Source organism: Bradysia coprophila, chromosome IV, assembly GCF_014529535.1.
Source record: "Bradysia coprophila strain Holo2 chromosome IV, BU_Bcop_v1, whole genome shotgun sequence".
NCBI lineage: Eukaryota > Metazoa > Arthropoda > Insecta > Diptera > Sciaridae > Bradysia > Bradysia coprophila.
Window position 1 is genome coordinate 9626405 of NC_050738.1, and position 16531 is coordinate 9642935.

The 16531-nt window shown below is 37.4% G+C and overlaps 2 protein-coding genes and 1 long non-coding RNA gene across 3 annotated transcripts; 1 reads left to right on the top strand and 2 right to left on the bottom strand.

Annotated features, from left to right (window-relative positions):
• Positions 1–463: 463 nt before the first annotated feature.
• Positions 464–1137, bottom strand: LOC119066026 (DNA replication ATP-dependent helicase/nuclease DNA2-like). The gene is made up of 3 exons (XM_037168244.1): positions 896–1137; positions 700–831; positions 464–635 (listed from the first exon to the last, which is right to left on the bottom strand). The coding sequence occupies exons 1-3, from the start codon at positions 1108–1110 to the stop codon at positions 464–466; spliced, it is 519 nt and encodes a 172-aa protein (XP_037024139.1). The 5' UTR covers positions 1111–1137.
• A 1447-nt stretch (positions 1138–2584) lies between these two features.
• On the top strand, positions 2585–16335 carry LOC119066083. Its single transcript, XR_005085693.1, has 3 exons — positions 2585–2731; positions 12671–12689; positions 16325–16335. It is a non-coding gene; the product is annotated as an uncharacterized LOC119066083 (long non-coding RNA).
• LOC119066081 (DNA replication ATP-dependent helicase/nuclease DNA2) lies at positions 7715–11804 on the bottom strand. The gene is made up of 10 exons (XM_037168349.1): positions 11424–11804; positions 11224–11363; positions 10451–11161; positions 10009–10391; positions 9672–9951; positions 9476–9607; positions 9250–9410; positions 8941–9191; positions 8681–8874; positions 7715–8608 (listed from the first exon to the last, which is right to left on the bottom strand). Exons 1-10 carry the CDS (start codon positions 11673–11675, stop codon positions 7723–7725), a joined length of 3390 nt encoding a protein of 1129 aa, XP_037024244.1. The 5' UTR covers positions 11676–11804; the 3' UTR covers positions 7715–7722.
• Positions 16336–16531: the final 196 nt, after the last annotated feature.

Below are 16531 nucleotides of genomic sequence, written 5' to 3' on the forward strand. Positions count from 1 at the left end.
GAAAGCAACAGTTGAACCTGTTACATTAAATTCCCAATTTACAAAAATCACAATTGACTCCATGATTAGCACTAAACACAGCCTCAATACAAAAAACACACACTCAACGGGGAAACAAGGGTCAAACCATGTTTTTCCCTGAAAATCGCAATGCATGAAGGTGGTCCCTTAAATACAGCGTACAAATGACGACTCCTGTAGAAAAATGAAGTATGCACGAGATTACTGGGGAAATAAATAAAACTCCTTTATTGATTCCACTGGTGAACTTTTAATTTATTAATAAAATTAATTTTTTTTTTAAGTCGAATGCATTTCGAAAGATCTATCTTTCATCATCAGCAACACACAACTAAATCAAAACCCAATTATCAAAGTAATTATAAAGTTCAAGTTCAAGTTCAAATTATACATACATATCCTATCATTACTTTATACAATTGAATAGATACGACGATACGTTTTAAGACATTCCGGGTAGTCCTTTCAAAAGTAGATACTCGTTTACGGTCAGTGCCTTCAAAACGGCTTCCTGTTGGATGATGTTCAATTTCTGCAATACTCGTTTTCCGTCGGTTGCGATGATTTTCGGTAAAGTTTTCGAGAATGTCGGTTGCATGCGATCGATGATGATGCTTTGGAAAATTATTGTCGCTTAATATCGCTTGGAGCTGAAGATATTTCTATATTAATGATAACCTCCTCAGCCGACGAGTACTATCACGATCATCCAATAATGCGCCGATGGTGGCCAAATTAAATTTGGTGAATGTCTGCGAGTCATTTCTGTCCAAAATGAACGATTCGTCTTTGTATCGTTTGGTCAAATCCCTACGGAAACAGAATGAAACGACACGTTTTACCACTCACAATTCCTTCATATTCGTTCATCAACCTCTCCAAGCTCATCTTAATGGTCGTTTTGGTGATTCCAATAACCCGTCCAGCCGCAATCGCGATCCGTTTCAACGTACTAACTCGATAATACTCGCCAGTGTTCATTCCAGTCAATGTGTGATCGCTGACTAAGTCACCACCAGATTTCCGCTTGAAAGTATGCAAATACCGGTCTTCGACTTCAACCACATCATCGGAAAGTACCAGGTCCATGATCGATTGACCGTACGTCGCTCGCTGTTCGGGCGACCACAAGTAACCACAAGTACTTCAATCGATTTTCTATCAAAAAATTTACTTTCATTTCCGGAACAGCATCCACCCGTTGCAGGACTTACCGTTACTCATTTGCTCCTCTTCCAGTGCCAATAGTCCGTTCCATTTGATGAAATAGTCAATGTGATCTGATGTCAGCTGAGGCGTTTGTTGATGAAGTTCTTTCAAACTCAATTTGGAAATACTGTGTATGGAAAAAATGAAAGATGAAAACATTGTTCAGGGCATGTAAATTCGATAATGAGCCTTGAGCCTTCTGTTCGTCTTGAACTTTTTCCCACAATTTGGAAAATCGCAACTATACGGGGTATCGGTGCAGTGAGTGCTTTCAAGTTGTCTGAGGTCCGTCCTGCCCGAAAATGCTTTGTCGCACTGTTCGTACGTACACAGAATAGTATTTTTCCTAACGCATGCTAAGAGGCTTTTTTAGCGAACGAGAGGTTTCCAGCAAGAGCCGGAGGCGAATAATAATAATAAGATTTTTAAATGTGTGGAAACGAAAAAATAATGATGCCACAAGTTTAGTTTCTTTCAGCTAAACAAGCTTGTGGATGTGGACTTTAAAGTTGGTAAAATCGACTTACCCCAGGGCCTATTTTTGCGAACTTTTTAAGGAACTTTTAAGAACTTTAGAAACTTAAGGAACTTTATGAACTTTTAAGAACTTTTTAAGAACTTTTTGAGTATTGGGTCATCAGTACCAATTTTGGAGAAATTAGTTCTTAAAGTTCCTAAAAGTCTTTAAAGTTCGGAAAAGTTCTTAAAGTTCCGAAAAGTTCCTGAAGTTCTTAAAGTTCTTAAAGTTCTTAAAGTTCTATAAAGTTCTCAAACTAGTGGTAGAATTCGAGACGCGTTTGTACTTCTTGCGAGACATACTGGCGGCTACGAGTTAAAGTAAGAAAATATTGTCAGTTATAAGTTCCCTATGCAATGATGTTATCATTTTACTTTTTCTTAGAAGAGATTTGCGCCTCTTTACAAATTCTAACGCTGAACTGAAATTCAAATCGATCCTTGTGCCTGTGCCACACAATATGAGTAATGTACATACCATCTTAAGAGTTATGTAAATCAGATTAAGAAAATATAATAAATTAATCTTAAGAGTCAATTCGCGAAATTTTCGACCGGTTTATATGGAATCAGGATTGACTCCAGGTTTACGATTTCGATCCAAAAATTTGAGAACTTTTAGGAACTTTTAAGAATTTTAAGAACTTTAAGAACTTTTTGGAACTTTAAGAACTTTAGGAACTTTTCGGAACTTTAAGAATTAAGTTTCAAAAATAGGCCCTGACTTACCCTACTGAACTGTTTACTTGATTCGCCCATTTATTAGTTGTCTCATGTCATAGCACTGCTTCTAGCACGAACACGCATTTTTCCAATGAGAAAAAGCCTAAATATTTTCAAACATGTATGCGTGTACGATTGCATGTGTAGTATGTTTTTATTCACACCAAGAAATCATGACTCCTATCTTTACGAGAAAACGCAAGACCTATTTTGATTACATAAGCCTCCGAATATTTCTTATGTTCATGCTAGAAGCAGAGCTGTGCTCATGTACACTGAAGAACCTTGAAGAGTATACGAATCTTTTGCAATCTTAGATATGCAGCGTATGTTACGCAAAAAATATTTAGCTAGTCAAAATGAACCCATCTTGTAAATACCACCTCACATTGACTTGATGTGTGGTTGAGCACTACGATTAACGCACTTCAAGCAAAAGTGCTTCAAGCTTCAAACAGCAACTGCCACATAGGGTACTATTTTGTATAAAAAATATTTAAAGATTTTTTAACAGTGCCAAAATTTGTTTGATACACTATAGTAGTTAACATGCGACCTATTTGAGGGTATTGAAAATTTCGCAGGCGTTTTTAACACAGAAAGCGCCAAAATGTATACTAAAATGTATACTCAAATAGGTCGCATGTTAACTACTACTATCCAGCTTCAGTACTCTATTTAGAGGACCACTCATGCTTGAAGTGAGTTGGCATAATACATCCTATCCACATAGTTACAACCAACGCGCTTCAAGCATGAGTGCTACTCTAAATAGGGTGGCTTGGCAATGTATCACACAACTCTAAAACACTGGGAAAAACCATTTCACGTAAAATAGTAGTTCATTTGGTAAGTCGTTTCTTATTAACGATTCTTATATATTTATGAGACATTTCATTGCTTTGGAGAAGATTCGTCTTCAAATTTCAACAAGAGCTCACACAATTTTTCACAAAGACCGACTGAGGCTGGGTGAAGAGACTGCCGTACTATGCTAAATTACTGTCGCATAGGAAATGAAGATCGAGAGAATTTGTTTTTATTTATAATGCAAGTTTTGTGCTGTAACAATTTACATTCTAGATTTATTCATTCAAAAATTTTTATTACAAGTCTATCAACTAGGTTCTAGTTGATCGAATATTGAACTATAAAAGAAGAAAATAAATCAAATAGAAGAATATTAAAATTTCAAAATTATGTGAGATTTTAGATACGTCGTCTATCCAGTCTATCAGGGCCGCAGCTAGACAGGAATTTCAGGGCGGGCTCAAGACTAGAAAAACTGTTTCTATATAGGAAAATGAAAGAAAAACCGGTTTTTCTAGAGTTTTCAGAGCGGGCTCAGCCCGCTCAAGCCCCTTAGTAGCTACGGCTCTGCAGTCTATCAAAAAGGTATAGTGGCAGTGGAGGGTATTGTAGTCTATTGGAAGCATACACACAGAATATTATTGGTAACTGTACCTCATAGAAAACGTACTTAATGTTTGTAATCACGATAACTTAATTAATTCTGAACCGATTTTCAAAAGTTTTGTTTTGATCAACAAAGAATCAAATTCATCAGGTCAAGTTCGTAGATGGATAATATTGGAGTAGTGGGATGGTAGTAATTGTACACAGACTTTTTCCTTGTTGCCACGATAAAATAAGTAAGTCCTTGAGGTCAAGTTCGTAGTATTGAAGCAGCGAGATGGGATTAATTCTATTATTGTTTTTTGAACGATTTTTACATTTTGACCAATGATATAATAGTGGGATAGATAGGCCTTCTATGTAAATATTTTGTTCAAGAGGTGAAGCAAAAACCAATACGAAATATTCAATTGTGTGTGTGAGTACCTTAAATTTATGGTACTTACGTATTTTCGTACTTATTTTGAAATGTAGGCGCGAAGAAAATTTGCATTTTCACTTTTTCTTCGAAATTGGTTTAAAGGATTTCTTTTGTGTTCAATTAAATATTTATCGAACTGAAATTTATATTTCATATAAACAATCTCTCATTGTCCCCAATATTGAACTAATTTTGTGATTTTTTCCTTTTCGATCGAAAAAATTTTTATTAGAAATTTCGACGATCGGAGAATTCAATCAGTTGGCTGAATTTACAAACTTTCACGTTCAGTAGTCACGCATATATAGTTTATAATAAACGTGTTAACATCGCATCGTCAAAATTAAAAAATGTTTAAGAAAATTGGTTAGAAAATGTGTGTAATTAGGTAGTGAACAGTTTATGTGTAATTGATAGTAGAATTTTCCTTTAAAGTGGTAAAAGTTCATTTCGAAAAGTCAGCAACAATTTAATGAAATTGTCAAAATTAATTTGAATGTGTAAGTGTGTGTGTATCAATAGTACATTACTATGCAAGGGAAGTAAAGTGATATCTCGTATCCAGATGAGAAAAAGTATACGAGGGCGGCAGCCCGAGGTACTTTTACTCATCGTGATACGAGATATCACTTTATTTTCCGTGTGTAGTACGACGTTTTACTATGCGAGTGATGAAAAGGTTATTGCCTATACATGTAATAGCCTTATTACATGCACCAGCATAGTAAATGTATATTACACTGAGTTTACTTTTGCTTCACGATTTCGTCTACGTAATTCCTGTCTATTACACTATTATGTCATTGATTTTGACGATATCATTGTCGTGGGTGAAATTTTTTCGAACGATAATATCGTTTTTTCACGAAAAACAAAATTATCATCTTAAAAACGGGGTTATCGTCTCACTAAAAAACGATATTATCGTCTTAAAATGATAATTTAATGCCATCGAATTCTGGGTTAATTAATTTTATATTTTGCCACTTAAAAAACGTAATTTGAAACCGTTGAAACGGTTGAAACAGAAAAATACTTGCGCCCCCTCCTCTAATCCAGATTCTCGCATTGGCAAGTCATTATCAGTTGTAAATTAATACAATATGGACGACAAAAAGTTCACAGTTATATCACTAAAAAAAGAACTAAAGAGACGCGGCTTACCTATTAAGGGTAATAAAGCCGACATGCTAAAGGTGCTCCAAGCTGACATAAGTTCAAGTGAGTAGTCTTATATTAAAAATTTATTGAATGTGAAATCGACGGAAATATTAATTTTCTCAACACCGCCACTCTCGTTGGATCTTTTGATAAAAACGTTATATGCAACTCGGTGGCATAAAGTGAATTTTGGTCCACTCTAGTGCCTAAAATAGATATTTATGCAACTCAGAAACTTTGAAAACCGCAAACTTTAGATGCATAAACCATTGTATGAATCTCGCTGCGAAGTGCTTTTTTAGGCACACGATGCGTAATGGGCACGAGGAGGCCACAACTTGCCACCGACGTTCATACTGAGTTGCATAAAAGCACGAAACAATTTCTCGAAAATATTCCCTGTATGCGCCCCCGATTAGTAATATATATTAGTAAGTTTGTATCTAGAGCCTTCTGGCTCTCGTGAGTAAGCAAATTTTCCCGCAGGTACCTAAGATACTATTGAACATTTCTTCCTTCTTTGTAATCAATTGTTTAACTTTGCCTTTTCCACAGCCAGCAACACTTCAACAGTGATGTCGGTGGGATCGCCTGCCCCTGTGGAATGTGTATCAGTGCGGGAAATCGACAGTCCGAATGGTAAGAGTAATGACATTGTAAGTACGTCTTTGCTTAGTTAGTCCTAAATGTTGTAGAATTCATGAGACAGTTCATTACTTTGGAAAAGGTTCGCCTCCAACAACAGCAGCAGCAGCAGCATCAACAGTCACGGTTCTATTTTATAGTGACTGCGACGGTACTTTTTGTTGGTGCTTTTTTCGAACCAGACAAAGCAGCTCAATTTGTTACATTAAATGGACTATAATACCGTTGTAAGCTCTCGGCGTTTTTTTTATAAGTTAAGAAACGAATTTCATCCTACTATTCTGTTACGAACAGAACAAAGTCTGTATTACTGAGTTACTGATTGCTTACTGTTCACAATTTTCGCTGTTTTTCCATTATTAGCACTTACTAGTCTACGCACACTCAACCGGAAAGCAGTGGTAGAGTAATTTTTTTCAAGTGAAAATAGCAACACTTGAAGATGATTCCTTGTACACAGCCCCCAAACAACAACTATCGCGAAAGTTCCTTCCTGTAGCAAAATGATGCATGTTCATCGTACATTGTACGAGCTTATGAACCAGGGAGTTCTTCTATAAAAGTGTTTGTTGTAGAACCTCAAGTTTCGACAGTATTTGTCGCTTAGCACAAATTTGATAGAAGTTTGCAAGAAATCTGAAAATTTGTGTTAGGAGATGCGGGAAATCAGAAACAAAACTAAATTTTTTATTTACATCTTTAAAAAAAAATTCTATTTAAAATCGCTTGATAAGATTTTAGTGTAGACAATTGAGTCGTACAACTTTACTATTGCATAGAAAAATAGGTCAGCATCCTCTTAAATTTTTTGTGTAACAGTAACTTATTAACCGTACGAAGAAACACCTTTGGATTTTTGGCTAAAACATGAAGAATCGATTTTTTTAACTGTGAAAATTCTATGTCTCCAGTTTCGTGGCTGATCACAATGTGAATGTGAGATACTCTCAGAGTTCTACAACAACCAAATACAAAGTATACAGTAGAAGGTTCCAAAAATAACCAAATAAAATTGTACCAAGTCATACAAATCGAAACACTCCGATCCGAAACATGTTTCGAAGACTCTGCAGAATTCTGCGAATCTTGAAGACAGTGATACCGTACATCAAATGCAATGGAAGCGAAGGGAAAATGAATTTTGCCTGGTTTATGGTCCTCATAGACAGAGGACCTCGGCATTGCACGATATTTGTTTCTAAATTTGGTCACCCATGTCAAAAATGGTCTAAAATATCAGTCGATACTGTCCAGAATCTGGAAATAATCTGCAATTCTGGAAAAATTGGTCACTTACATCAAACGCAATGGAGGCGAAACGAAATTTAATTTTGTCTGGTTTATGGCATACATAGACAGAGGACCTGGGCATTGCACGATATTTATTCCAAAACAGGGTCACCCATATCAAAAATAAGTCGAAATATTAGTTTGAAATCAGTCGATACCGTGCAATATTGCACGGTAACGACGGTTTATTTACCCATTTTTCACGCTATTTTTGATATGGGTGACCCTGTTTTGGGTCTTTTTGGGTTTTGGGTTTTTTTGTCCTCGGTAATTTTTATAGACCCCGGTCAAGAAAACAAAAGCCACACCTGATTTCACACTCAAACATTTTCTTTATTTACTAGATTCACTAAATCTGCCATAATTCGTTGCCAGCTAAAATCCTGTTTTCCATCAACCAAATCCAATTTAGACATGCCACTCAAATGCGAAAACAATGCCTTAAACGGACCATAAACATTGAGACTGTTCACATCACCGACAATAATCAGTTTATGTTGAGATCGCGTTATCGCCACCGTCAGCCGACGGAAATCTTGAAGGATTTCCTTATCGTTTGCAATGGCTTCAGTCTTAGTGTCCGGATTATCGAACTTTGTGCAAGAGTAAATTATAACCGATTTGTCGCGTCCTTGATATTGATCGACAGTATTCACTTCGATGCCTCTTTGGTTCTCCGGAATGCCGGTCTCGAAATTGTCCATCAACTTTTTCAAAACATTCACTTGTGATGTGAATGTAGCTATCACACCGATGCTTGAGCCAAGCACACCGGTTTGAATGAGTGAGTCGACTAGTTTTAACACAACACCTGCTTCACAGTAATTGGAATAAATTCTCGATTTCACTTTTTCCGTGTCTGATTTAGTCACATCATTCGTTGCAGGATGAGTGAATGGCTTCTCCAGACTTTTCGCCAATTTTTCGCTTTGTGTAAAAACATTGCCCGTATTCAAGAGGATCACAGACTGATCGATGTGTGTCGAGATTGATTTTGAAATCCATTTTTCATTAGTGGTAGCCTTCTGTGTAGTTTTCATAGTAGCGGATGCAACAGCATTGTTAGCACATTTCAATGCTCCTTTGTATGTTAAGCTGTTCGCCAATTTGGCTATGGTTTTATTCATTCGATACTGCAGTGAGAGAACCACTGTTGCCTGTGAACTGTCCAATCGGTGGAAAAGACTCTCATCTGCACCCAATTTTCTGGAATTTTATTTTTTTTTCGAAATTTAGAGAACGGTAGAGGTGATGGAACGGTCATGCATTGACACATACTTAGCTTCTTTCGACTTCACAATCGGTGGTAGTTGTTCGGGATCGCCAACCAGGATGAATTTATTGGCGCTGATTAAAGGTCTGATCACTGTGCTTTGAAAAACTTGAGTAGCTTCGTCTACAATGCAGACATCGAAAGTACGATGAACCAAGAGCGGATGGGCTGATCCTAAGCATGTGACACCGACAATGTTCTACAAAAAACCGACAAATTAACCGAAATTTTTAAGAAATTAAATTCCGAAGCAAATCGAACTCACATAAGTTTCGTACACTCGACTCAGATCTTCGGGTGTTTTACAGTCGACCGTTAGCACACATTCGCAGTAATTTTTGATATCGTCAGGAACCCTAGAAGGATCGGCAAGCCGAAGGAATGTTAAATTTTCCTTAAGCAGCCTCAACAGCACATTGTCGACGGCAGAATGTGTATGGCTCGTTATCAACACTGATTTTCCCATCATCACCAGAAGGCACACAATGGCGGCGATCGTTTGAGTTTTTCCCGTTCCTATAAGAACTAGTACGGTCACGTGTCTGGCTTAATTTAAGTTTAGGACATTATTCACCGGGCAGTCCTTTCAAAAGTAGATACTCGTTTACGGTCAGCGCCTTCAAAACGGCTTCCTGTTGGATGATGTTCAATTTTTGCAATACACGTTTTCCGTCGGTTGCGATGATTTTCGGTAACGTTTTCGAGAATGTCGGTGGCATACGATCGATGATGATGCTTTGGGAAATTATTGTCGCTAATTATCGCTTTGGAGCTCAAGATATTTCTATATTAATGCTAACCTCCTCAGCCGACGAGTACTATCACGATCATCCAATAATGCGCCGATGGTGGCCAAATTAAATTTGGTGAATGTCTGCGAGTCATTTCTGTCCAAAATGAACGATTCGTCTTTGTATCGTTTGGTCAAATCCCTTCGGAAATAGAATGAAACGACACGTTTTACCACTCACAACTCCCTCATATTCGTTCCTTTACCTCTCCAAGCTCATCTTAATGGTCGTTTTAGTAATTCCAATAACCCGTCCAGCCGCAATAGCGATCCGTTTCAACGTGCTAACTCGAAGATACTCGCCAGTGTTCAGTCCAGTCAATGTGTGATCGCTGACTAAGTCACCACCAGATTTCCGCTTGAAAGTATGCAAATATCGGTCTTCGACTTCAACCACATCATCGGAAAGTACCAGGTCAATGATCGATTGACCGTACGTCGCTCGCTGTTCGGGAGTACGCAACCACAAGTACTTCAATTGATTTTCTATCAAAAAATGTCACTTTTATTTTCGGAACAGCATCCACCTCTTACAGAACTTACCGTTACTCATTTGCTCCTCTTCCAGTGCCAATAGTCCGTTCCATTTGATGAAATAGTCAATGTGATCTGATGTCAACTGAGGAGTTTGTTGATGAAGTTCTTTCAGTGGATGCGTGTCAGGTAAAACGATCGATTCGTCGCGACTGAGAAATGAACCACAAATGAGATTGTATGGACAGTTACTGCATGCGCTGTGATGGTTTATCGGTTCCGGTAAAACAGGGACAGCAAATGTTTCACGGTCGGTTAATGTTATTTTCATGTTCTTCTTGATTTTGTCGGTCAAATCAGTGTTTGCTATGTGAGAAGCCACTTCATTTCGTAACATTATCAAACCCCGTTGCTCGTTCCTATTAATGTTCACTTCCTTCATGACCCCTTCTCTGGAAAACAAATTTCACGTAGATGATGGTCATGCAAGCGGATTACCAATCAATTTTACCTTAGATACAGCAACAGGCCAGAATTAATCGGTTTTCCTTCAAGTTCTGACATCATCATTTGGTATAGCATCAGCTGACCTCGATGTTCCATTGAAAAACTCGGTTTTCCCGTTTTTATTTCGAGTGGCATGGATGAACGAGAATTTCCCTTTTTCACCTGAACCGAAACATCCACTTTTCCCTTCAGACCGAGCTTCGGAATCCAAATGTTCTCTTCAATGTCGTCAATTCGTTCAATCTTCCCGGCAAAATTGTCTTTCTCAATCTTCTTTCCCTCCTGCGTTATGTATGTTGCGACAAATTCCGCAATTTTCTGCACAAATTTCACCATCTCCGTACGGACATCGGCCGGAGTCATCATCGTTTCGTACATGGTGTACATCATTTGATGGCTTTGCAGCATTTCATCACAAATCGACATAATTTCGTCGAATTTCGTTAACTGGCGTTTCAGCGTGATCTGAAAAAGTTCGTGAACAATCGATCCGATGGCCATGATTTTGTTGTTACAATCGATTCCGGTAAAACGTTCAGCTAGAACTCCTTTGCGACGACAAAACAACGAGCCAACGACGGACGTACCGGACACCAGATAATCAGGAGCTGTGACCACATACCCGAATTGGTCATCTACGCAGAAGCAATTGAATTTTTCACTCCATTTAGCAATGACAGAGATTACATCGTTAATGGTTACATAAGTGTTGATCCTAAAGTAAAAGGATTTGTAGTTCAGGCAAAATGCGCAATTAAATGGCTCCACTATCTTTACCAAGATCCCTGCAACCTAAAATCAATTTCATTTTCTGTATTTTCCTCACGTACCGTCAACAAAACGTCGAAATCATTTCTGTGTACTGATGTAACGACGCACCTTCGCCAAACTGATAGATCAACACTACCCCTGCCGACCTGAAACGAAAGACGTAGTTCATGATGCTTTTCTTGAAGTTGGATTAATCCTGTACTGACTGAAAGTGTTTCAATGTTAAAATCATCCAAGAAATCGATGTCATTTAGCAGGTCATGGAAATTGTTATCGATGACCGGGTCTTTAACTACCAAATTTTCAGAAACAATAACATTCGTCACAACAACACCATCACTGTCCATTGTTTTGGTGCTCTTTTTACGTTGCTTTTTCTTATGTTTATCTTGTGGTGTGCCGGGAATGACGTCCTCGTCAGTTTGGTTAATTTTACGTTTATTGCCACTTGGCTTCATTATTTGTAAAAACGATAAAAAACAATGCAAAAATAAAATTTAAAATTACGGACTATTGCTGTCCTGTTTCGGTTTACAAAATCGACCGTTTTGACATTTTGATATTTTTTGGCGCGAAATTGAAGTACTAAGTGAAATTTGAATTCAAAGTCCCAGTAAGTCTTTCACCAATCAAACAAATCAGATGGGATTTACGGTTTTAATTGAAGTATTCGGACTATATTTCGGAGATTAAATATAATATTTATTGATATGAGAGTATAAGATGGGTACACAGTTGGTGAAAAATGCATGCAAAATACATGAAAAATGATGTTCGTACCACAAGTTGCAAAATGCGTGAATAATGAGTTTAATCGCAGTCCAAAGTTAACAATTTACATTTTATTGGAATACAAACTATGCGCTATTGGTACCTTCGGCGAAAATAATTACCAATAGCGCTGAGTTTGGATCCTAATAAAATGTAAATTGTTAACTTTGGAATGCGATTAAACACATTTTTCACGCATTTTGCAACTTGTGGTACGAACCACCAACTGTGTATTAGCCTATATGATATAATATGAATAGTTAATAAATGCAGATCGTAAAAAATGGACCCATGGAAAATATATGAGATAAAATGTATGAGTTTTCTGTCAAATATTTTGCAAGCTCGGTGTAAACCTAATGTTTACACTGTGCTTGCAAAATATTTCACAGTTGGCTCATACATTTTGTGTCATATTTTCCATGGGTCTATTTTTCACGCATTTTTAACGAACTGTGTAGTCTTACTAATAGATTAGGACAAGGTAGATATTTGGGCGGAGGTAATGCCATATATAACCGAATCAGATGAGCAGTGGCACGAAAATTCGATACAAACGCCATCTATCGTTTTCTTTAAAAACACAAAATTGCTCAGAAACCTGAGTCACCTGTTTTGTGATAGGCACTATATTTTGTGAAACACAAGCAAATCATAGTCAACCATTTTAAAAGACGTCAAGGTGTCATTAGCCAATGAAAGTAAATATATGAAGGTAAATATACATACTGAAGGTAGCGCAAATCCTCAGGGAATAGCAAGAAATGCGGACCCCAAGTTCCGGGTGAATATATGATTTGTTATGTTGCATCCGTGACGTTTCGCGCGATAATGTTGTTGGAAGTGTGTTGTATAGTATTGAGTTTTGGCTTGTGTTGCAACCTAACAAAGTAAATTTGACTTGTGTCCAACATTATAAAAACTATATTCACTCGAAAGTAGGGGTCCGTGTGTTCTTGCGGATTTGCGTTACCTTCAGTGTTTATATACTTTGGTCATTAGCATCGAACTAATGTGCTAGACCGCGCGTTGAATGGCATTACCTTCTGCCCATATATTTCCGGTGGGTTTTGAAATTAAGTTTCTCTATGTTGTCCACATTGCAATGTCAAACATATGTCCAAGATCTTTAATTTAGGTGCTAGGTGAAGTGGTGAAGTTCTTTTTCACCAAGCAATCAGCGTTACTTCCCAATTGAAATATCTAGAAATTGTCAATAACGTGTGGCAGCGTATTAAAAACCAAAATCAAAACCTACTAGAAACCGATCCACTTCTCAACGGGCGATAAATAAACAAATTCCTTAATCTATAAAAGCAGAACTTCATTAATTCAGCTCTGTTCAGAGTAGGCTTCCAATGTTTTTTGTCAGCATAATTGGAACGTATCTAAATCAATAAAATTTCATTTATCTTATAATTCGTTTATGTGACGCGTCCCGTTTGTGAATTTTACTATTCACATGTTCTTTGGTTTAGTTTCATCTTCTTCTTCGACACCCAATTTTATTGAAGAACATGGAGATAATGTAGTTTTTTACAGTATTAGCATAGCATCTGAATAGGCTCAGTGCTAGGGTATTAGTGATAAAATGTTGGCAGGTAGAGTTTCCGTGTGAAGTTGGTTGATGCGATGTGTATACGAGGTCAATAGATCACTAAAATGACCGCTGGCGTGACGATCGACGGTTCAGTTTTGTGTGCAAACTAATGACAACCAACTTTGCTTCTAAGGGAATTCCCCGTATTTAGTTCATTTGCATTCATTTCAAAGAATTGGACGCACTCACTTATTCATTACTATGTGAAATTGTGAAGTTGGTTTCGATTAGTTTGCACACTTTTCCCCACCTTTCCTCACGTTTCCGTCATCAGTTTCACCAAACGAAGAGATCTATAAACAATGTTTATTAAACACACGAGAACGAGGAGGCTTTGCCGTATAAAACCTACGAAATTTTAGTATTGACAAAATGCAATTTCAAAACGAAATTGAATGAATCACTTCCTTCATAACCTGAACTATATTTGTATTCCCTGTGATCTCTTCTTGTCTACAGAAGAAATATGAATAACTAAGTAAAACAGTTAAAGTAAAAAAGTTCAGCTATCCTTACGATTGCCATGTAGAGGTTAAGATGAGTTAAGAGTAAAAGTTTTAGAAGTTTTTGACTTTGCAAAAACTATTCTGATAAAATAATCGTTGAACTTTTTTTGGGTAGGTCCTTCAACTCTGTGGGGAAGATACTGGATAAGATGCTGTACATATCGATTTTAATTTCAGATTCATTTGAATATGAAAGATTTTACAATTTAATGATAGAAAATTTCGCCGAGGTTGTTCGATTCAGGTATTGGACCTATTACCGAAACAACATTTCCTTTTTGTATAGCCACGCTTATTCGTTGAATTAAGTAAGATGTTGAGCGCTTTTCGTTCGTTTTGTTGGCAATTTTACTCCCTATTTTCTTTATCAAATTCTGGGCAAGTTTTCCGAAAATTGCAGAAGTGTCTGAGGTGACCGGCACGAAAACAAATTGATTTGATAGTTCGAAATAGTTATTACTTTTGTCAACTTCTGCTTTCTTGGCTGCATATTTCCAAGGCTGTTTACTTGTCACGCAGATCGCCATTTTATTAGATACGCGGGAACACACCTTTTCCATACAAAAAAATTCACCAAAATTGAATTTGTATGGCGTGGTGAATTTTTTTGTATGAAACGTGGTGTGTAACCCGCGTATCTGCTTCTGCGTGACCTCCCCAAAGTATACAGCCTTGCATATTTCGATGTTGAACTCAAATATGATGGAGCGAAGGTCTGCACGTATAATCCCATAGCAATGATTTGCCCTTTGCCCAGGTATAAAATGGTGTTGGATTCGCGGGAAGAAAGGTTGTGTTGGCTCTTGTTCGAATAGAATATTTCCTTATCTTTTGTAGACGACAAGCAAAAAAAATTGTATAAGGTGTAAGACCCTGACAAGGCAAGGGAATAAAAAAGAAATAAGGTAGTAATTAAGGACTTTTAATTAGCAAAGTCTTTAAGATATTACACAAATCTAAGAAATTGATTACAACTGACTGCATTTACAACATATTAATTACGTTATCAGTAATGAAAAGGTAAGAATCATTAAAGCCATTGTTCAACTTGATGTATTTAGTAATTATATTGATAATTGTCATTAATTCAACAATTATTGACAAAGTTGCTCTATCGCCGGCAATTTGGTTAAGTTAAGGACCGCCACAACTATAAAAGCCAATAGCACAGTTAATTTCGATTAAGTAAATTGAAGAAATTACGTTTAAAAAGGTCACATTACCACTTGTGAAATGAATTTAACACTCTTGGTACTTGGATTCACCTTTGTGGTGTTTGCTTTTGCAAAACGTAACACAAATCTCTGTTAAAATAGAATTTAAAACGATAACAGTGAACAATTGTAGCTAATTCAAGCAATTCAACCGAACCCCGTGGAACTACCCGAATCGTTGGTGGCCAAGAGGCAACGAAAGCGTATCCCTATCAAGTTTCTGTCGAAGTTCCTTTGGGGGGAGGCGTATGGAAACACATCTGTGGCGGCTCAATCATCACGTCACGTCATATTTTAACTGCAGGTCATTTCCGTTTAAATTCAACTGAACTGATCATTTAAAAAGAATACTTCCTGTTTACAGGCCATTGTGTTGTCACTGACGACCACAAACTTGCGGATCCGAAAAATATAGCAGTATTCGCTGGGTCACACTATCGTGGTTATGGATCAAAATATATCGCATCAAAGTTGATGCATCATGAAGATTATTACAGTAATGACGGTAAACCCATCAACGAATACGATATTGCTATCATAACGCTTGCAGACACAATCAAAATTGTACCAAACGAAGTAAAACAATACATTTATAAATCGTCACAGAGTTCCAGTTACACCTGCATCTTGTTACTTTTCAGGTGGAAATCATAAAATTATCCACTGACCAAACAGGAGGTGGCGTCTCTTGTCTAGCGACGGGTTGGGGAAGTACGACCGATTATGATCATGCGCAAGCTTCAGATGTACTTAAGGAAATTAAAATGAAAACGGTAACTATCTAAGACGGAATGCCAAAAGGTTTGGTTTAGCACCGCAACGGACAATATACTTTGCGCTACTGCTGGCGACGATCAAGGAGTGTGTACGCATTCATTTTCATTCAATTTTTCTCTAGTCAATTTTGTGACTTTCTTCAATTCCAGGTGCTGGCGACTCGGGAGGTCCTCTGGTACTCTCGCTAACAGATTGAACATTTGTCGTGGCGTTACATAATTAAATTGGTTATATTTTAGGTTGACATCAAGACACTAAAGTTGGTTGGTGTGGCTCAGGGGATCTACGATAACTGTGCCGATAGTACACCAGATTTGTTTGTTCGCGTTTCCACTAAGATCAAATGGATTCAGAAAAACACCGGCATGGGTCGGGAAATGGCGCCAATGAAGCCAATGCACCCCGACCATCACGACCACCAAGACCACCACGACGAGTGTGATGCT

What these genes read in the sequence shown, in the direction of transcription:
- LOC119066026 (XM_037168244.1), bottom strand. Translation starts at nt 1,110, where the DNA reads ATGGACCTGGTACTTTCCGATGATGTGGTTGAAGTCGAAGACCGGTAT. An exon ending in ATTAAGATGAGCTTGGAGAG is followed by an intron (nt 832 to 895) that starts GTTGATGAACGA and finishes CTGTTTCCGTAG; the next exon opens with GGATTTGACCAAACGATACA. An exon ending in AGTACTCGTCGGCTGAGGAG is followed by an intron (nt 636 to 699) that starts GTTATCATTAAT and finishes AATTTTCCAAAG; the next exon opens with CATCATCATCGATCGCATGC.
- LOC119066081 (XM_037168349.1), bottom strand. Translation starts at nt 11,675, where the DNA reads ATGAAGCCAAGTGGCAATAAACGTAAAATTAACCAAACTGACGAGGAC. An exon ending in ATTAAGATGAGCTTGGAGAG is followed by an intron (nt 9,608 to 9,671) that starts GTAAAGGAACGA and finishes CTATTTCCGAAG; the next exon opens with GGATTTGACCAAACGATACA. An exon ending in ACTTTTGAAAGGACTGCCCG is followed by an intron (nt 9,192 to 9,249) that starts GTGAATAATGTC and finishes TAGTTCTTATAG; the next exon opens with GAACGGGAAAAACTCAAACG.